Genomic DNA, 23,354 nt, shown 5'->3' with positions numbered 1-23,354 from the left:
TGTCCTTGTGTTGTCATCACCACTTGTTATTGATTGAGGTCTTTAAAAGAACGTATCTGCACAAAATTAGACATACAGGTGTATCCTGCAAACAGCTGGTACAGTTTAAGAAGCATGCTGGGTTCATGCTGAGACCTATTTTGCAAAATTTTGCTCTTCCTTCCCTTCTTCTCATTCTTCCCCTTCCCAAAAACTTTGAAGGCATCTCTAGAAAATTATCCTTTTAAGTGCTGACCTTGCAATTAATTCTTCCAGCTTACTTTAAACGTTAGCAGTCTAGGGAAAATATACATAACTTTTTCCACAGATAAGGGAAAAATCTGAATTTACTGTTAGGAAGCTACTTTTCACAAAGTTTCAAAGGCAACTATCTGCCAGAAAACAGCTTCTATGTAGACCTTTGAAAGATTAAGTTTTCAAAATGCATATTCTGCTTTACCCTAATTTCAGGTATTGTGTAGGACTGGTTAACACAAAGTGTATACTTACGAAAATGTTTAAACATGTGCCAAGTAATTTCTTGTGATTATTTTATGAGCACATAATAGAACAAAGCAGATTTACAACATACATTTGAGGAAAGAATAATAAGAGTGGTTATCTCCTAATTACAGGAGAGGTTTCCAAAATCACCTCGTGGCTAGAATTTCAAGGTGATTTTGTGCATTAGGTTACTTAAGTGCTTTTGAAAACTGTACTTTTGGTGCTCTCCACATTTTTAAACTTGGTCATGACCTTGTATTCAGAAATTATGGAAAAGTATCAGGTATCTCCCTATTGGAAAACTCTACTTCCAACAGGAACAGAAGTATATCATTTCAACACAGTAGTGACGTCAGATATTTCACTTTATCTTAACTTAGATTGCTGGTTCATTACTAACAGCTCATATTAATAATTCAGGAAGCATAAGGACTACTAAAGAAGGATAAGAGACAACCTTGTTGAAGGGTTTTGTAGACAGCCAGGAAGAGGTCTTTTGCAGGTGAGAAAGTAAGAGCACAACTGAGAAACCAGCTTCGTAAATGGGACACTGAATACAAACAAGTTTTGAGTAGGAACTGAATAGTCCCATTCTATTCAGTGAAATGCTTTTTCAGCTTCTATCAAGTCATCTGCCGCAGGGGAGTTTCATTTATTTGCCAGGTGGATAATGTTGCACACAGTGTTCAGGCATTTTCTAAATCTGTTTTTGACAATCACCACCTGGGAGGTAGATACGTAATGTGTAGATTTCTTGTTTCTAAATAGCTTTGCTAATGCCATGGCAAATATTTTATGTTCTGAATTTATGGGAGCAGTGATTCCGTAATTACCACAGACCAAAGAATCGCAATCAGTTTGCAGAATAAGAATAAACTGAAGTGTAATGAAATTGGCCACATTCATGCTGTTTTTCATTGAATAGCAATGGACGCTTCACTGGAATGGGCCACATCCCTTTCCAAGTTACAAGTGCTGACCAGCCAGCACTAAGGAACTACAACAAAATAACTACAGAAATTATTTTCCAGTAGTCAGATTCCATGGCTTTCTTAACTTTAATCTAAGAAAAATGTTAGGCGAAATCTGCTAGCAGAAACTTTCTGAAAGTTCCCATCAAGAAAATCCCTACCATGGGAGGTTTCAGCCTAAACAATCTGAATACTTTATCCACAACTGAATGAAATCTGGGGAAATATATGGCAACCTTAGCTATAAATTCACTCATCAATTTTGGGGAAAAAAAGATTCACAAAAGAAAATTACTAAAAAAATTCAGGTGATGGTTCTAAATTTTGGAGCTGAAGTCAGAATCCAGGCTTTGAAGCACCAACAAGCAGCGGTTTATAGAAACAATGCATCCATGAATAGTTAATTACCATCATTTTTTAAATTCCTAAATGTTATTCTCTTCACATATTTGAAGGACAAAAGATCCCTTCTCATCACAACCCTTTTTTTTGGTGTAGATTAAGGGAAAGCTTTTCAGTCTCTTCCATACAGTAGTGCCAAGTTTATGCTCAAGTATGCATGTGGGCAGTTAAGCTCTCCTCTTTCTTTGCATTTTCAGCTGTGGTGCCTGTTCTATGGAGATTGTCCCTTATTAATTCATTTTAAGTCAAATTATGTATTTCTTATATACATGATATATTCACCTGGTTCAAATCAAGCTGAAGGCTATTGACACGTGTTTTCATGAGATTAACCAAATTGATTTTAAAACCACATACATAGAAAGTTTGCAGCCACAAATTTTCATTCGGACCAGGCAACCAAGTAAATTAGTAACTGCCAAACACTCATTATATTGCAATATCCCTGCAAGGGAAGAGAGGGAAGAGACACGCTGGAAATGTTTGTTGGTGGGGGTTACAGAAGAGAACAGACTGTCACAAGCTGTGAAGGAGGTGTGCAAGCATGCATTAGGGACAACTGAAAAGGATGCTAAAACCTTCCAATCCACTAGCAAATTTCCATTCCAGTTTCTTATCAGGACTTCAATATAATTGACTAAAAGACAGAAATAAGGCTGAGGTAGTATTTTAATCTCTAATCCTACTGACTCAGCATGACAGTAACATACAGCTCAGAATTAATGGAGACATATGAGAATGTTTGCACTGTGAGAAAGAGGCAGCGATAACGGAGGGTTAGAGGTCAAGTCCATTAGCAGAAAATAACATTTTAATTCAGACTGCATTTCAGGAGTTTAGCCTATTTTCAGTGTGTCCACAGTTGACTAGCCTGCTGCTAAACAACTACTCTATTCAAGTAGGGAGAGAATAGTGGGTGTAGCTCTCCATTACTGAAATGAATTGTGTCAGTCTCTCAAAGTTTCTAAAAGAAACAATGAAGCAGGAGAGTAAGAGGGCTTATTAGGAAAAGCAGCTTTCTATTCACTACTCACCTGAAACTTTTTCTTGGCCACAAAATACTGCATTCTTCGGATCACTTTAATTGCAGCACGGTGATGTTCTCTCAGCCTGAGGGAAAAACAAGGCAGGTGAGTGAGGTGAAGGAGCATCTCCTTCCAAATGGTGAAATAGCAGCCTTTAGTAAGGGCTTCACCAACATGTGGATGTGTGATGTAATGAGTAGCAATTCATCCAGTGTGTACAACACAGTACTATTTCGACCTTCCCCACCTCAAAGAATGCCATAAAAGTCAGGATTTTATCTGCCCCACGTTAGGTTTGCATACATGTCACAGCAAGAAGTGTTCACTTAACCTCTATGTCAAAACAATCCTCTACTCATCTTTCCCAATTCAGCCACGCGCAGCTTTTGCACACAACTAGAATTCACGTTTTTCTTTTCCTGTCACTAAGTCTTGTACAATACATCCCTTCATGAAAATCATTTGGCTTTCAAAAATGATTTTAGAAATACTGAAGATTTTCAAGTAGTTGTCTGCTAAACAATCCAAATGATCCCGCAGTAGCTGAATGCAACCTCAGTATACACATACATCCCCAAAGTGAACTGGAAGTGTACATAAATACAGACTAAGCTTGCAGGTCTTTAAACAAATGTATCTCCCTCTCATGCATATAAAAAAGATGACAACTAAAAAAAAATAAATGGCTATGTGTACAACTTTTCATACTACCTGACAATATTATTTTTCAGAAGGAAATGTATGTATGAAAGAAACCTGTTTATTATAGGAACAGTCATTTGCCATCTTTCATAATTTTTAATGCTTGTAAGAAGGACAGTTTTTTCTTAACATTAACAGTGCCAAATCTAATACATAAAATATCTGTTGATGACTTATTCTACTTGCTCACTCCATTACTATTCTCCAGATGCGCTAGAATGTCGTTATTGGCAAGCATATGACAATGTTTACTTCTTTTCAGAAAAGCTGGAACCTCCAGTATTTTGAGTTTTCCTCCCAAGTAGACTTCCAGTGATGGCTTAAGCACAGGAGCAGACAAAGCAGAACTGGTTTTACTTAGGTATTCCATGTGTTTTTCCTTCATACATTGTTAGTAACAAAGCTGATAGGTAGGAATATCCCTGTATTGAATATGTAAGTCTTGTAAAAGCTTGGCTATTTAGTATATTATAGCATGGTATTACCTAATTTGTTTTAGTTAACAGTCTGAACTATCAGTGAACATTCAGGTAACTCCTTAGGACAAACTTCTCTCAGCAAACAGAAATTTTGCATGTGCCAATGATGGACATCAGTCCTCTGAAAATATGGCAAGAGGAGCCTTTATAAACGCTCATACTTTTGAGTGGGAATGAATGAGCTTTCTCCAAATGCAAAAGCCAAAACCAAGACTGAAATACATTCATTTCCTACATGTGCATACTGCCTCTCAGCTGGTGTCTAAATAAATAAAATAAATAAAATAAAATAAAATAAATTAAAAAACCTGCTTTCTCCTGATACACTGTACGATAGGATGGCTTTTCAAATTAATAACATAAGCTTTTCAACGCAGGCCTGCTGTCCACTACGTGCATTTACACAGAGTAACTGCACCTCAATGATTATGCATTGTTCCCCAAATCTGCAATTGGGTTTGTATGGGAGGCCCTTCCCTACTAATACTTACTGAAGGGTCTCACAGAGACTCTGTCCATGTCCCCTCTCACGCACACTTGACTGCAAGATTGTGGCTCATGTTATAAGAATGGGAATTCACTTATAAGTGGGCCAGCTGCCTTCTTGGATCCACTCCCAGTGAACTGAGTCAGCTCAATGCTAGTAAGTGGTATTCCCATTGCGAGAGCCCTTGCTGAATCACTGCTCAGGACAGGGACAACATACACAGAACCAGAAGGCAATAAGGAATTTATCTTTTTAAGTCCTACTTCACAGAGTTAGATCCAAAAAGATAAATGCTGCTGAATTTGGTATTAGGTATTAAAGTTGTGATAGCGTAACCTTCATGCAGGTCTGCATACATAAATGTACACACAACACCTTATGACAAATAGAAATACACTTCACTTGCAATAAAACTGCTTGTAGTGTTTTGTTTTATGCTTCATTTCCTCTGGGGTGTCCTTCACAGTCCATTATTTGTAAGGAAAATACTTTTCTGTGGGGCACACGGTCACCAGTAAAGTACACCAAATCCCTCATCCTCCGTCTCAATGCAGAGGATCATCTGTACGCAAGGCAGCAGGACAATAAAAATGAGATTCACCATTCAGTCACATAACAGTGCTACAAGACCAAAACGATTTTCCAATGCTGCAATTTTAAATCAATCCTTTTTCAGTGCGAACATGAACTTCAGTGCCAGGAATGGAAGTTAATATTTTGTTCCTTTACATTTCCAACTGCAATAGGAAACCTCACAGTAAACTTCTGCTTATGCCGTAAAATCTAATTCTGCCCAACAGGCTGTCCTGCTTCCCTGAGATTAAATGCTTCTGCAATGAGGGAAGGGAATAAAGCATTTAATTAGTAGCCAAGGTTATGATTCACAGTTGTTTGATCTCTTTTGCAAACTGGTAACAAATGCTTCAGTAAATTGAGAGCTTAAACATTAACTGGCAATATTTGTTTGTTCAGCCACTCGTGACATCTCTAAATTCTACTTACAAAATGACTGCCTGCAATCTGGAGGGACATACAGAGTCATTGTATGCGAAATAGCCACACAATGCATTATTATCCTCCAAGCAAGATCTTCATGAAGACTGCTTTATGTTACTGAATTTTAAAGGAGCGTGGAGGGAAATTACATCATCTGAGAGTGCTTCTAGGCACAGGGGCAGCACACTTTCATGGTTCACGATCCACGGAGAAAGCGGCGGACATCCTCTGGAGAATTACTGCTGCACAGAACACATTTCCAATGGCAGTGCCAGGTGCATGTCACCTCCTTGTTCATGCTACAGCTGGGCCATCAGGAAGAACACTACTGTTCAAACGTTTAACCATAAGCCATAAGGCCAGAAACATCCACTGTCCTGTCTCAAACCAAGACCAACTGCTCCTTGTACACAGCTTACTGCACAGCCACTAACTGCCAATAGCTTTCACTGGCTGCCCATGAACTTCTGTTCAACATAAATATGACGTCAAAATAATCTTCAACACAGCATATACTACCCAACACTTCTAAAGGACTTTAAAAATTAATGAATAGAACTGCCAATGAAGCAAGAAAATTGCCAGAAGCTATAGGAATTATCTAGAAGTATTGCAAAAAATATTACAACTAAACAAAAACAGAAAGTCATCCTGGTAGTAGCAGGGTTGATAACTTCATACAAGCCCTAAATTATTCCTATTCTGACACTTAGAAACTAGGTTTGCTTTTTTCTGTGTACTGAAAAAGTAACCTGCTGCTGATGTGGTCATTCTGTGAAGCATAAGAAATGAGGACAAAGGAAAAAACACAACAGGAAACATGCAACAAAAGGCAATGGGCGACTTGAGCATCTGCACTGTAAGAGAAAGCCTGACAGAATAAAATGACTAGAAATCATTAGTTTTTCTGCCTTCTTTTGTTGTTAGGTTACTAACCCTACCACAAACCATTTGGAAGAAACCTGATCACTTCATTAGTCCGTCAGAAATCTGGACTGGAATTTCAAATAATTTGGAAAACAAGCATGCTGAAGAACTTAAGGTACTTTTACAAACATGCTTATTTGGTTGGAAAGTTATATATTTACAAATGCCCCAAACTATTGTAAAAGAGCCATTAGTATTGCAATGTTATTTATTTTTTACAACGTATCCAAAACCTCAACACAATCCCAAAGGTATGACTCATTCTACAGTCCTGCATTCACAGACAGCCACAGTGATGACCCTAGACTTCAGCCAGCATCCATCCTCATTGCAGGTTGCTGTCTCAATCCTGCAAAGGGACCTGCAGGGGTTCCCTAGAAGAATGCTTATGGGGCCAACGCTGAGATTCCAAGAATGAATATTTTCTTCCTACAACACCAGCCAGGAAGTAAGCAGTTACACAGTTTGGCTGTTTCACATTTCAAGAAAAATTAAACTTTTTTTAAAATAAGAAGAAGCTTTATAAGATTAATCTCTAAAACGCACAGTTCTTTCATTAAAGAATAAAATAGGAAAAATATTTAGTAATTGGGTGTATTTATTGTTCTTACAACGATGCTGAATTTGATATCAAATCCTTAGTAATCCCATTACAAGTTTGGCCCCCTCCTCATCTTAAAAAGGTATTCTAACTATTGATTTAGTGCTAACAGAAATACTGAATCAACAATTCAGAGGAAAAGTGGTGCTAATTTCCCAATTAAAACACTTGTATTTTGTTCGCTTGTAAAACATCTCATTTTCAGGACCATAATACCTGGCACAGACATCCCCGTGTACAAGGGCATCGATACCATCAGAGTTAAAAGGTCAACACTGCTCAGAATGAGTTTAACAAGAAGGAAAACTCAGGAGGAGAGAGCTACAATATCCTTTACAAATACTCTCTTCTCAGTAAACCCAACACTGATTTGAAGTCAAGCTCAGTTTTCAAATATATTTAAATTCTCTGCAGTCTTCTTAAATTTCCGACTAAAGACAGAGCTGAAGCATTAAGAGCTATGGCTGCAGTTGGTTGCCTTTAAGTTTTTGGCACTAATCATTATTTAGACTTGAACTTTATCTTTAACACATCAGATTTTAATAATATTTTTTGCATGTGAACTGAAATCTTTTTCCATTCAGGCACTGAAAATTGTTCCTTGTAACAAAACCTGGTGGAAAAGATTCAGAGCAACTACGTTAGGCCATTTCATTAGTGCATTTAAGTCTAACAAAATCTTTCATCATTAGCTCTCTGGGGGCTTTTGGTATAGAATTTGCTGTGACACAAGGTTATTCTTGTCTTTTCACACGTTCTGTCATTCCCTACACATTACACTTGATGGGAGCCTCTGTTATTGGGCAACATTTTATATGTGACGAGTTGGAATGGATCAGGTTGCACTGATGTGTGTCTTGCAATAGGAAATGCTTGCTCACCATGCCCAGGAACAAAATCAGAATCACTGATAATTTCAAATAATGTGAGCTACTCAACTTCTTCTTGGATTTGGTACTAGAGCATGGTAACTGCTGTTTACTTGTGATGTGCTTCTGCAGCCATCATTCTACGTTTCTCAGGGGCTCCCAAAAAATAACCCTACCCATAGAATGATTCACAAGTAACATATCTTAAGGCCAAACTAGCAAAAGCTGCCCAAAACTGTTAGAAAAGAGCAAGGATACCAGAAGAGCAAACCAATTACAATTGCAAAGCATTATTAAATGAGCTTCAGCCAAGCTTAGAGTTTATATAAATGTTTCCATAACATTTTCAAATGTATGAATGTGTGTATTTTTAACGGACAAACATTTTTTTAACTAGATTTTGCCTTCTAGGGTTCCCATCTATCTTTGACAGTAAAATTAGAAACTAGTAACAACATACATGAAATTAATTCAGGTATCTCCTTAGTGCTTACTCTCCAGGGTATTCATAGGTTTAAATGCAAAAAGGATAAAGAAAGAAATGATATCATGCAGAAAACAAGGAGAATCACAAGTAGCAGGTACAACACATGTTTCAAACTTCTTTGGTCTTATAGGAAAAGGCATTCTGAGCAGGTAACGCAGTTACGACAGATCCAGTGCCTCTTATCATGCTCGCCAGTTGCTCATGAACAGATACGATTCCATTTGTTCATCTAAGCACTGAATAATTCAAACTTAGTAGCAAATGATTTCTACAAGGAATTTCGCATTAATAATTTAGAGAACAGGCTGTTTCAAGTGTCAAATTTTAAAAATGTGAGCTGCTTGACTTAAATGTACGTGTCTCCTAATATAATTGCTGGTTCCTACTGAGGGGAATGTCAAGACTGACTTCACAAAGGAGATTCTCAGTGACTGTAAATGTATAAATTGTTCTTCAAGAATACTGTGCAACATCAAATCCTCTCTCTTGGTACACATTTCAGGCAGTAGATATTTTGGTTATTGAACATGAACATAGCCCCAGGGGAATTAACTGAATCTGAATTAACATTTCTAAGTTCCTCCCTTATACTGTATTCTCTGACTGTATTTGTGATTGGTCTTTGTTGCTGTGTTTCAATTTAAAATATGTCAGTGAAAGGCACATGCTGACTTCAGCAATGGAAGGCCTGGGAGGCGGCTGCCCAGAGGCAATGGGGAAATAGGAGAATGGGCGTTGTATGGAAAGGGGAGAACAAGCTGAAATGACTTGACCTGTATAAGGTACAAATGGTAACCTGAGACAGAGCGTGTCTGCAAAATACAGCTAATCAGTCTGGGCCTTTACAATATGCTCGTATCGAGGCAATCTAAAATGTGTTCTTAAATGTATGCCTGAAAAGGGAAAGAATCTTTGCTTTCCTGACCCAGAATTAACAGGAGTTACAAATGCCATGTGATCAGCAAGCAATGGCACATAACACAGATGTTTTGGGATGTTGTTTTTCTCCTAGGGACCATCAGTCTCACAAGGAGTTTGGCTTCATAACTCATCCAGAGTATAAACACCCTAATATCTATACTGCTGCACAAAGACTCTATTGCTGTAAGTCCAAGAGGAACATTTCACAACTGAATTTTCAAGAATGGTGTTCTGCAAAGCGTTCATGTTATACTGGAAGAGTGGACATGGAATAAGAAAGATAGCACACCAAGAGTGCTGACACCATAGCCAATCTTCAGTCATTCCTCTACTCTTTAGCATGTTCAACAAACAAAAAACTCATTCCCAGCTACAGGAGAGGACTCAATAGCTGAACAGCATAGCATTTTGGCTGTAATTTTTTCAACTTCTTTTGTGTGAAATGGTCCAATACACAGTATTTCTAGAGCCAAGACAACTAGCTTTGGCTAGAATAAAGAAGATCTTCAGGAATTTTTTTTTTCAGGAATAATGCTATGCAAGGATTATCAGACATAGCATCAGAGAGTTCATATGTGTTCTGCCAACTATATTAGCTAAGAAAATAACCCTTAGTACAGATGTTTGTGTTCAAATCAGGTAAAAGTATGATATTTTTTGTACATCCTAAGCAGACTCGATTGTTCATTTTCAATATTCTATTTTTCCTTATGACTTCTGTCAGGCTATGAAGAACTGCACAAAGGACATGGGAAAAAAAAAAAAAAAAAAAAAAGGAAAATAAAATGATATTTGAAAGGGACTGAAATAATCTGTTTCACATAGTGGACAAATATAAAATCCCGTTTTCATTTTGCCAGATTTGTGTGTTATGTCCTTAATTTGGTGAATTCCCCACTATCTACTCGCAGTGAACATTTAGTTAGCTCTTCAATAGCTGCATCTTGCTGAGTCAGAACCTGAGGATTTTTTTTTAACTTGGTTTAACTTGGTTTCAAGGCAAAAAAATGTGAAAGTAACTAGACACAAATGATATCACAGATGAATAAATAATGACGTATGGTGTTCCAGACATATTCTGACAAATTAAACTCCTTTTCTAAAGAAGCTGAATGTAGAACACAGTAGAGTTGGAGAGCACGAGGAAAGTCACAAACATTATTATTTTGCAGCATCTAGTTAATAGCATCATTTTCCAGATAAAAAATATTTTTTGCAGAACTTGTCATTCATGGCCCTAAATTATAGAAGGACTTAAATGGCTAAAATCAGCAATGCTGGGAAGAAATAACCATATTGCTTATGGTTGCCTATCTCCCTACTGTTGGCCTATTAAATTTACAATAACTTTTGGATATTAAACTGATTTCTGTTACAGAGCTTCATTATGCCAACAAGTTGTTAACACTACAAGGTAGCTCTTTGTTGTATTCATCCTGGGGAGCTGCCAGACCACTGCAAACTCAAGCCTGAGTCTGGCTTTTCTCCTTAGCTTGAATTGCATTGCTCAGGAGACACGTCAGGTACAAGGCAGAATGTAAGATGTAACGCCACCAAACTTATGATCAAGACTCATGACATCTCAATTATTTTTTCCCACTTTATGTAGCACTTTAACATACTGTCGATGATCTTTAAGGTCTTTTCCAACCTTAGTGATTCTATGATTCTATGATTTATGTTTTACCATCATCAGGTAATGCTACTACTAACATCCTATTTAGCCTTCGGTTCTGAGACAAAAGGATCGGCTTTTATTAGACCAACTCCTGAAGTAACTCAAGAGGAATCTGTGGAAGGTCAAAGCAACATTGCCTTTCTACTCACTTAACCTAGCATGACGACTTCAGGCAGAACCTTCTTCACTTTCTTTCTTCATCTCAGAAATATGCACATTTTTAAATACTTTTAAATAGTAATTAGAGACAAAATGTTTATGTGTTTTCTTTCGTCATAAATCCAACGACAGGCAAGAGGTTAGATTCAGTTACACGCTTTTGCAGCTTCATGGTATTCTAGTAAGACCAACTAGCTAAACCTACAGAGCATCTCTGCTGTTCTAAACAAGTGAAAGCAATTACACCGTTCTGACAGACTAAATAAAGCAACTCTCCTATTGTAGAGACAGGAATTACAATGGGAAAAACATCTGAAAGACAACCAGCTATAATAGTAATACTTACACTATCAAAATCAGTGATAAGAATATTTCAGAAATCCCTAACATTGTCCATGTTGTTCTCTATGAGAGATAACTGCTAAATTTTCCTGCCATATAATAATGAAAAAGAGAAGATAAATGTCACCTCTGCAAAGCCGTTTGTAAGCACTATATTAACTTAAAAATATATGAGGCCAAATTCTGCACTGATTTACGCCATGGTCCATCAGAAGTGGATGCATTTACTGCTCGGTCATCACAGCTTTTGGCCTGCCATCTCTGCAGGGGCTCTGGAAATAACTTACATGGAATGATATCAGTGCCTGCCTACAACTGCACTTTTCAGTGGGCGTATCCTCCCAAAGCAAAATGATAGAAAATTATAAACACGAGGGTGTTGCTATAGTCTGTGCAAGCCACTCTGAGAAGAGCTGTAAAATCTTGCATGGATACAGGACAAGAGGACCTCACTTTCTATGTCAGCGACATCACATTGGAAAAAAATAAGTTATAAATGTGGCTCAAAACTGCAATTTTTGCAACTGGAAGCATACTCAAAGATTTGTTGTTTTACAATGGTGGAGAAACACATGGGATTTCAACTTGCAGAGAACAGCCTTTTCCTATAAATCACAGAGAGTAATCTGAAACCTTGAAACAGCACAGAGGCTCACATTTATGGATTTAAAACAGATGAAGAGCAAGTATGCTCTTAACCCTTTCCCCATATTTTTTTCCAAGCCCAAAACAAATATGCAAGAACTGAACAGAAATTAACTGGGTAAAAATCATGATTAATAAAATTCTGAGAACACCTAGAACTGCAGCTCTTTGACTGACTTCCCCAAAAATACAAGCAAGGAATTGTCCTAAAGCAAAGCACTGTAAAACACTGAGAGCATAATCCACTATTCGGACTGTTCTTTCATCAACTTTTATTTAAGCAGTTTATCTTGTTGAGATTAGGATCTCTCTTACAGAGCAAGATCTGGCAAACACAGACCCTTGGTTTTGAATGTCAGGCTATATTTCACTGGGAAAGCAGTACCGAGCAGCCTGTCGTCTCAATGTAAGGTTATAAACTACTTCATCAGGCAATAGGAGAACTAACACATTAGCAATAGTTCCTCTTCAGAAATATGTAAGAGCATGACAATACTCCAAAGATGGTTTACTACTGTCTTTTAAGATTCCCAACCATTTACCTATCATTTTAGCCTCACTGGTTGGAAAATAAATAAATAAATAAATAAAATAGTGCATAGCCTCTTCCAGCTGGAATCTGAAGATACAGCCTTTTTCTGAGCTGGAATATTGACACTGCCAAGAGGCATTAGTCTATACCTTGCCAGGGTCAGAGTTACAGTCCTTCCAGAAATTCGCTCACAAATGCAACACAATGGTATGATTAAATACAGAAATGAGCCAGGATTGAAATAAAATATGATGGTGTGTGGTGTTAAATCTCTACACCAGAGTAATGTCTTAGTGGAAATCATAAACCAACCAACCCTGGACAGTTGAAAGGAGAACAGAAAGGATCATTTTAAGCCTACTACAACATCACTCATCTGCACACACAATATTTGCCCATGGAAATCCAGACTTTGTCCCTTTACTGGCTCTAGCTCAGCAAAGCGACACTCGAGTCCATGCCTCCCGATGAAAAGCCAGGGTGGAAGGTGTTGCTGTACTTAAGTGAAAAGACTGCACTTCAAATGAAAAATGTCTCAAAAGTGGAAAACATGAGTACTTGAGTAATTTTCAACTAGGAAGTTACCTAAGCACACTAGAAAAATGCAGCATGAAAATGAATTCAACCTTAGCTACTGGGCATGTTGTGAGAGCACCCTCAGCGCTCAGCAATGATTGAAGTTTTGGGCCACAATCATTAGGAAGAGTCCTTCTAGAGTAACTTGACAAAACTCTGCTACGTAATTGTACTTGTAAAGAACGACTTGGAGAAGAAAGACAGACTAAATGAGAACTACTGCCATTAGTAAAATTCTCTCTTACAACCAATATGATATGTCAAATCACATGTTGGCAAATTTCAATGGCCATAAAACTCACTGCAATTTTATTTTATTTTTTTAAAATCATTTCAAACAGGATACTGAACATTTAGCAAACCTATACTTTGTGGAAAAATTAGGATTATAACCTCAACCATTCTACTTATTGTTGCTACAAATTTTAAAGCCAGGGCCTGATTTCAACCTTCCTTGCTCCCCTTCAATACTGCAGATCCTCAGATCCAGATGTCATCCTTGTCTCTTGTGAACTCAAGATTATGTTTGTATTCAGGCACATACAGATGTCCTCAAAGGGATTTCTATAGATGTTTATCAGCCAATCTAAATAGGTTGGGATATACAGTTTTGAAAAATCTCGTAAGGTACCTAAATAATTATCACAGTCTAACCTATTCCATAGCCTACTAAACCATTGTTTAATGAACATCCGTGCAAAAGTTGCTGCCTAAATGTATAAAGCCACTTTGCAGCCCCTATCTCACCAAGGCTGATGTATGTGACACGATACACGAGTAGCCTTGTTAAAGTCAAGGGAAAAATGTGTGCCTGAACCCACACACTTGCTTTGCATATGAAGAAATAAACTTAAAAAACATGCACACAGATGAAAACTTTCATGACAGAAAATATAGATTATATATTGAGCAGAATTCTATATATATACTTAATAAGTGGATTCATATTTTTTTGTGTGGAAAATGTGACCTGAAACATAGGAGTTTTCCTACTCAAAGTAATACTTACAGAATATGCTGTGTTACTACTATTGTAAAAAGAGAGGAAGTTTTACGAGCTGATATGCCGGAGACAGAAACTGGCTGGGAATAACTACTCTGGTATGTGAGCTCTATTTCTCTCTGTGGCTTCAAAGCACAAGCTCAGCTCAACAATGTACTTTTTGGCTGAGAAATTATTCTCTAGTAAGTTAGATATAGAAAATATATATTTTAATTATTTTCTCTTCTTCATCTTCTTTTCCACTCACCTCAGAAATGGTTAACAAGTCAGCATAATTTAATTTCTGTTGCAGTAAAAAAAGAAAAAGTTGCTTAATACTCCTATCTCCTTGTGTAAATACATGATATATTTACAAAATGATTTACAGTTAAGTACTTTGTGAAAACTACCCATCCACTTCATAACTTCACAATTTCACAACATGCATTTCTGCAAAGAAACTTCCCTCAAGAAAGGCTGAGCATCAGCTCAGTTATGCTTAGTGTGGCTGAATCTTTTGATCTTAGACAGTTCCAGTGGTCTCTATTTATTCTAGAAATACTTTTTCTAATGGTATTGATACAGTTGACGAATTCAATATTCAAAGAACTAAAATAGCAATGCATTTTTCTTGTCAGTATCAGCAGAAGGGCAGAAAGCTGACTGGAAATGAAAACTAAGCTATCTACTGCCATCCAGGGTGGACAACACTCAAAGGAATAGACTATGAGTGGAATTGAGGGAGCTTTCCATTGCCACCAATTGTGCTATACCTGCTCTCAGAATCAGGAAATTGCCACATTACACTTAGCATCTTACATCAGACCGAAAAACACAAGGAAAATATTAGCTAAGAATGCACAGAAAGAGATCCAGTTTGGCATTAAAATGATCATAATCATTTACTCTTTTGAGGTGCAAGATCATAGAATCATGGAATGGTTTGGGTTGGAAGGGACCTTTAAGACCATCTAGTTCCAACTCTCCTCCTGCAGGCAGGGATGTCTCCCACTAGACCAGATTGACCTAAGCCCCATCCAGCCTGGCCCTGAATGCTTCCAAGTAGTGGGCATCCACAGCCTCTCTGGGCAACCTGTTCCACTGCCTCATCACCCTCACAGCAAAGAATTTCTTCCTAATATCTAGTCTACATCTACCCTCTTCCGATTTAAAGCCATTTTCCCTCATCCTGTCACTACATGCTGGTATAAAAAGCCCTTCCCCAGCCTTCCTGTAGGCCCCCTCAAGTACTGGAGGGCTGCTATAAAGTCCCGCTAGAATCTTCTCCAGGCTGAAGAGCCGCAGCCTGTCAAGATAAGGTATACATACACAACTCACGATGAGTTTCAAGTGTCTCACTTGCAGGAGGGAATTGAATAGAGAATTTCAGCTCCTAGCAGTTCATTGCATCTTTTAAACCGTATAAATTCCTAAAGATGCATTCAGACTACTAAACTCAAAATACTGAGGCAAATCCTACTAATGACGCATCTGCCTCAGAGTTTCCTTATACCTTTAAAATGCTGGTCTTTAATTCAAACAGAACAATTTCACTTAATCTCAGACCAAATCAGAAACAAATGGACTTCTTATATAGAAAAGTTTAAATATCTTTTCTTCACGCCATTTTTTTTCTGTTGTCAAACCAAGGCCTAATCCACCAATGATGAAATGCCACAATAAAGAACATAACCACAGATTTTTCATCCTGAATTAGAAGCAGGGAGGGGAAATAATTAAAAAAAAAAAAAAAAAAGAGTTAAAAAATAAACACAAACTCTTCTGCCACAAGACATTTATAACCTACTTCGAAAACTGAGGAGATTTGGATGAGTGTGAGATACTTCATGTAGTGCAAAATCACTCATCAGTAGCACCATCTTCTCAGTTCTAACTGTAAATTAGCTTTATTTTCTTCCTTGTTTCTGTGTACATATATATAATATATGTATATCTCTTTTCTTGATTATTGCTAGCATGCTACTACTGGACAATAGGTTTAGTTCATGTTTTTCAGCTAAGGTAAATATTAAAGCAGACATCTTGAAGAGAAAAAGAAATGCAATACAAAATGGAGGGGAAGTTGTATGCTCAAATAAGGTCTGGCTCTTTCAACTTTGTTGTTTTTCACAGTGATTTTATACACAAGAGCAATATATGAATGTCTTAAAAACATACAAGCAGACTTTAACCAAAAGGCCCAGAAGGCAGAAGTCCAGGCATTCTGTTCAGTCAGTGGAAAGCAACTGGCTTTTCCAGGGGTAATTCAGGGAATTTTAGTGAGATATCTAAAACTAATTGTAGGAACCCACTAAAACAAAAACTCTGCACCCTTTATATCGTTATTCACATCAACATGCTCAAAAAATAGGAAAGTCATAAATTAAAACACATGGATTATATAAAAATGTACCGTTATTTTGTTTTTCTAGCATAGCCTTACTTAAATAGGTAACTAACAATGAAGACTCAACATGAGAACTTTTGACTTGAAAATGTTATTTTTTTCTGATTTCAATAACAGCGTTTTCTCATGACTTTAAACAATTTACAATGGCAACTATTTATGTATGTTTTTTTTTTTTAATTAAAACTAGGTGCTTAGAGAAGATTAAACAATTCTTGGAAGCTCAGGAAAGACATCCAACATGGATGCACTGAATGAATTATCAACTTTCAGAGAAAAAGAATGCTAAGAACAGCATTTATGTTCTTTTTCCTCACACATTCGGAAGGGAGGTTTTCAACTATGAATTCACACCAGCTCTTGAAGAGAGCATAAAAGGCAGAGGTGATACATAAGTATATGCTCTAAAATGCTGATCTTCTTCCCTTGAAAAAGGGCTGTTCTTTCAGAAGGGTTAGCACAGATCTATGGTAGGGTAAAATCTTGGCCTACTGAAGTCAATAAAAGTTTTGCTGCTGATATCAGCAAGTTGGAATTTCTTCTGTTACCTTTCGAAATCTGGAAGGTTGCCTGAACATCTGCAAAGGTTGGCTCTAATAAGTTAAAGTGCAGTTTCTTAGAAATATTCAGGTTTGCTGCTGAAGGTAATTTAATCCTATTACAAATCCCTCAAAAATTAGGTGTTCATTAGACATTGCTGTGTCTGACTTATTTGATAGGTTTTTTGAGTTCTCTCATTTGGGAAAACAAAATTGAAGACTTCCTTGCTTCACATGAACATTTTTTCCAGAACACTGTCAAAACACTGTATATTAAATAATTTGTCCAAGGCTATACAGGAAGTCTGTGGCAAAACCAAAAACTGAGTACCAAAAAATTATCTGAATGTCTTCATTATTATTATTATTATTATTATTATTATTATTATTGGAACATCGGTTAAGAACTGTGAATTCTCATACTGCTATAGCATGTGAGAATCAGACACATGGGGTGCTCAAAATGGTGGGACATCTTTCTTCCTTAAAAAACAAACAAACAAAAAAAACCCAACACAATTTCCACCATTTAAAGTGTTGGGCAATTTCAGTCTTTTCTTTCAATTACTTCTTCATGTGAAATTACAAATCACTTGTCTTCAGGAACTGGGTCTTAAAACAATTAAAAAAAAAACAACAACAAAAAAAGGCATGGTAACATTTGCCATAAAAAGGCATGAGATCTAACCCAAGTTGATTAAAAAGCAAGTCCCAAAATATTTCTTTGCTATGCATTTAGCACTGGCTGAAAAAAAGCAGGATTAAAGCTGGAGGTTGCTGCATACTGAGACTTTCACTGCTCTCTCCATTAAAACATAGCTCATGAGTGTTATTTTGAATGTTTAACTTCTGCTCCTTTGGTCTGTTTTGTTACATAAATAGGTTATTCAAATTTCCCATAGAGATGCACACACGAAAGCTTGATGCATTTGAATGAGTATCTCCAGGAGTCAGCAATGAAAAGCCATTCTAATTTATCTAAAAAGATCCTAATCTTGCAGCTATAATTACATTTTGCTATGAATATATGAATACTTCCACTGACTGCAGTGGGCAATAGCATATACAATCCACAGAACCTGGTAAGTTTTTGCAAGGATAATTGAAAGATTGTTTTAGGGAAAATTGAGAGCATTACACGTTAAACTAACGAACATTCATGTTTGCAGAACTTGTAGTAAGTGAAAGACTGGACTGACCATTGTGTTTAGGTCAGAAACCAACCTCCACAACACAAAACCCCTCAAACTCAACCCACTTGAATGGATTTGAAATCATCACCTATTTTCTTCTTATTAATTACTGATGTACAAGTATTTAGCCAAGAAGAGTTACATAGTGAAGCTAATACTTACAAATACAGAGAAAATGCAAAATACACAAAATCCATACAGTAAGAGTCTCCAGATGAAGAGGCAGTTTGAAATGGCGTATTTCTATCTGAGGTGCTTTGTCACCTACTCTCAAACATAAGATTCCTTAGATGAACCTTCTACCCAAAGAAGTGGGGTCTTGCAGTGCCCAAAGACAAAATGTACAGCTCCTCAGGAAGTGCTGCCATAAGTAAAAACCTCACAATGGAAGCCTTAACACAGTGAAGATAAATAGCAGAGGCAACTCTATATTCTGGTAAAACCTTTGCTCTAAGCTCATTTTCAAAGCGCAGTATGCTGCTAGCAATTTTCTACTACAGTGCCATGCTGTTAAATTTAAGGTGGTTTATCAGAATTATGGCAATCTGACATACTAAAAGATATACATTGTTCTCCTTTGCTGTCTGGTGCCTTCAGCATATTGCTGCCACTGCTAGAAAAGTGGAATTCAAGCAAGAGAATGCAAGATTTTACTTTTGTCCTGCTTAATTTGGCAAGCAATTTTGTTTCTTGTGAATTTGGTAACGTACTACAGCCTTTAGAGAACAGTAATCATTGGAAGTATTAGGAAACAGAAGCTAAGGATTAACCTTGCGTTAAAACTACTGTTGACCTTATACGAGTGATTATTTATTAGTCTGTGAAAATCATGACATAACCTCACAGCTCATATAACCATTCAGGTGTATTATAAAAATAAATACCATCCCTCTCCCACTGCCAGCAGCACTACGCTTGGAATCACTTGCACTTAAATCACTTGAAGCTTTAATGCTGATGTTTAACAGGTCAACACGAATCTGGTATTCAGATGATTGCTAAGATTAAAAGGTAAGTTAATCAGTAAATGTAATAATCATCTCATTATGAAAAAAAAACCAACCGTCTGCAGAAAAAGAAAGACTTCAGTCATCTTTGTAGTTAGGATGACTGAGGAATTTTGCTTAGAATACATAGAGTTAAAAAGCAACTACTTGGTTGTACTCTGTTGTTTGTGCAGCACCAAATTTAAATCCAGGAGAGATTATGAGAAAATTTGCTGCAGGCTGTCAGACCTCATTAAGTTAATGGAACTGGTAAATTGGCTCATTTCCAGCACATTGTAGAAAGAAAAGAGCTTTCAGCTCAAGAGTGAAGGAGATCTAGTTTCGGTTTGGCAGCTAAAGGAGATTATTAGCTATAAATAACGGCTGCAGTGAGATGACTTATATGGGATTGCTTGACCAAAATGAAGAGGAGACAAAAAATAAAAATAAACATTATGGAAGGAGTCAATTTCTTTGTTGGACAAAATCTAGAACAGCTTTGGAGATCTTCTCATTTTTAAAGCCTTACTATTTCCAGAATCCTCTAAAAGTCTTCATAACAAGCTCAACTATCTCTAAAGTTATTAAAAAAGAGAAAGTACTTCTCTTTGCTCAGTCTTCAAATATCTTGAAAAGAGGCTAGGAAATAAACAGTTCAGCACAAGGTGGTGATGTGATGTAACACTTGATCTGAAATACCATGAAGGGACCTTGGAGCCCCAGCAGGGGACCATTAACCATGTCGGGCAGGGAGAATAGGCCAACAGGCTTGGGAAATCCTTGCTTCTTAACTTTATTTGTTCAAATATGCTTAGCTGTCTGACTGCTACTACACCTAGAGGTGACCAGATTACCCTTTGAATTGGTGCTGATAAACCCAAACTTGTGCATCGGGTCACTCTATATCCAAAAATTAACAGTAGAACGTGTCTAGATTGCAAACACTTCAAAGTTCTGGGGCTAGTTTAAATAATGAGATGTTCAAAGTTCAAGTTGAGAATTTTAACATCCTCAGGGCTAGAAATTGGATCTACTTATTTATTTCTAGTAAGGTGCATCTCCTTTGAAGTCAAATGGGTATTCTTCTGTTCTTCAGTAGTGAAGCTCCTGAAACAGAGCTATAGGAAAACAAGCCTGATTTCTTCTGCATAAAATGAGAACAGGAGTTCTGTTGTTTACTTAATTCATTCTTTCATTGTCTTCTTATTGTTTTTCAGGAACATATTCTAAAGGTGCAGTTTCTAGGTGCATATTTGTAGCTTCTCTACAAAATAGTTGGGGCGTGTGTGTGCGCTTGCACCTGTCACCATACAATCCAGATTAACATCACATATATCACTTGTTGGCATTGCATGGGAGTGACTTCTACTTCCTTGCAACCTGCTCTAAATTAAAGCCAACTACAGAAATCCATATGACCAATTTCCCCAGGCACCCAATCACACTGCACATAGGTAGGAAAACTTCAATATCTGTACATGTCTGCTTTTACTTTAGATTTCCTGGTGAGCAATTGGAGAATTCTGCCAAAAAAAAAAAAAAAAAAAAAAAAAGGTAAACATCAGGTTCCTCATTTGTGAATGAAAGTGTTGTTGTGCTCTAAAAAGTTCTGCAAAGAAAATCCTACCTCCAACAACCAGCAAAGGTAAATGTGCACAAATAAATAAAGAAATAAATGAGGGCTGCTCCAAAAGTAATGTTTCCTATGATGTTATGTTGGCTTACTACACCAGAGGCAGATGTTAGTGGTATGGCAGTAGAGGTTGAGCCTTCCTCCCAACATTCCATTTTGTTTCATGTGACAGATGACAGCAGAGAGGCAATCTGATAAAATGGCATCTGATGTGAAAGTGTGAATGGAGCAAAGGTGTGGAATTGAATTCCTCCATGAGGTAAAAATGACCCCCACTGACATTCACTGACACCTGCTGAATTTTTGTGTCAACCAGTCAGTGGATGTGAACACAGTCAGGTGGTGGGTGGAACATTTCAGTAGTAGGGTCAGCAGCAGTGGGTCACTTCTGCTGGTGCTGATTTTTATGAGTGCAGCATGCAGGCTCTTGTTCATCACCAATGAAAATGCATAGCTAATGGTGGTGATTATGTTGAATAATAGTTTTGGGTTTTTTTTGTAGCTGAGAATTTGCTCTATCAAGCAGCGATACTGTGCTTTTTGTATCTGCTGCAGTTAACACGGAAATAAACGGGAGGCATTACTTTCGGAGCAACCCATTTATGCAGCGCTTTCACCAGAGATCTGGAAGAGGAGGAGATCAGATCAAAGCAACATCAGCCATGCTCTGATGCTGAGATGCGAATTCAAAGAGTCAACTATGATTAAAACACCCTTGCCTCATTGCATCCTTTACATGGAGAGTGGATATCCTGCACCTAACACTACTACTTTAACACAACACAAAAATCTGAAAGCCCTTTTTGTTTTTAATACTGATCAAGAATAGCTTGCCTCCTGAAAATAATGAAATGCAAAGTGTGAATGTTTCTGGAGGAATACTCAATAGGAAAATTTAGTGCTTAGCTGGACTGAAATATGAAAACCATTTACTTACATTAAGCATTCATGTCTAAAGTCCTCTCTACCCTTCAAGAAAGCATACATGAAGATCCTACCTAAACAGATTACCTAAGTGCTTGGTTGAGTAGAAAACAAAATTCATTGTTTCTTTTCTAAACACCTCTCCTGATGGGAGCCAGACAAGGCATTTGCAAATAAACAGCTGCTATCACGAAGAGTGAGAATTATGTATCCAAATAAAGCTATTTCTGGATGAAACAGCTTTAACCTTCCCCCCACCTCACACACGCACAAAAGAGAGAAGAAAGATTGATCTCAGTTTCAATCTAACATATAAAATATTTAAGCAACTAAGTGACCCCTCTCCAGGCAAATATAAACAGGGAGCATCTCTTACTCACCTCACCTAACAATGTAAAAAAAATATTTATTGTTGTGTAACTTTTACAAGTACATAAGCATGCTTTATTCTCTCCCATCAGAAGATTATGCACTTTATGTACTAAAGACTTATATCAAACTATTTCTTTAATTTATCTAAGTCACACAAACAGGATCCTGCTCAGCAGACACACCTCAAGAGATCTGAAGCACCAAGTATCTTCTGATAAATTAGATAAAACAGTATGTGACAAGGATCTCCAAATCTAGCAAAGCCTGCAGCCTTGACAACTCTATCTTTCAACTGGACTTTTGTTATGCTTAGGATTATGTATTGAGGCGTACCTTACAACCAGCCAAACATGCGAACCTTGACAGGAGTGAGGAACATTCATAGAATCACAGAATTGCTCAGGTTGGAAAAGACCTTGAAGATCATCAAGTCCAACCACAATCTAACCATACTACTCTAACAACCCACCCCTAATTCTTATTTCTCATCATAAAGATGTAGCACTGCTTTATATGGCTACTGTGAGGCAGAAAAAGTTGGCAGATCTACGAAGCCAGGAGTACCAGCTCAGGTACAAAAGAAGAATGGCTATTGAGTGACCTGAAAGAAGAGACAGGAGGAAACTGGTGTTGTGATGATCCTTGTGGGATCCAGTTCAGGATTTTCTATGAAATGATGCAGTCCCATCTGAGCACGGGCATGGAGTGGGAGCCAGTGCCCAGACACAAAAATGGAACAGTGGGTAAACAAAGAGAGAAAGGTAATTGCAAGTTTCTTCAATCAAAGGAAAACAATTCAGAAAGACTTCAGAGCACATGAACAGACTCACTCGATAGAAACCTGATTATAATCTTTGCTGAAACAAATTTAAAACAGTCTGAATAAAAGGGCTAATTCTAAGTGCAAGGTATTCCAGAGAAAAATTATGTTCTGAAAACCATAAAATTACTGCTTTGATATGTTCTGGGTTGTAGGGTTTTTTTTGTTTGTGTGTTTGTTTGTTTGTTTTGTAGCTGAGAATTTCAGTAAACCAAA

General features: G+C 37.3%; 1 protein-coding gene across 1 annotated transcript in view; it reads right to left on the bottom strand.

Annotated features, from left to right (window-relative positions):
• Nucleotides 1-23,354, bottom strand: part of KCNQ1 (potassium voltage-gated channel subfamily Q member 1) — a 328,391-nt gene that overhangs the window by 108,669 nt on the left and 196,368 nt on the right. Inside the window, exon 15 of the mRNA XM_042884501.1 lies at nt 2,891-2,966. Within this exon, the coding sequence (XP_042740435.1) occupies nt 2,891-2,966 (76 nt within the window). The remainder of the gene's footprint in view (nt 1-2,890; nt 2,967-23,354) is intronic.

The sequence above is a fragment of the Lagopus leucura genome, unplaced genomic scaffold, assembly GCF_019238085.1.
Source record: "Lagopus leucura isolate 7727_CA_CO unplaced genomic scaffold, USGS_WTPT01 Super-Scaffold_100044, whole genome shotgun sequence".
In the NCBI taxonomy this organism is placed as follows: Eukaryota; Metazoa; Chordata; class Aves; order Galliformes; family Phasianidae; genus Lagopus; species Lagopus leucura.
Note: the sequence above shows the minus strand (reverse complement) of the source record. Positions and strands in the feature narration are given on the sequence as shown.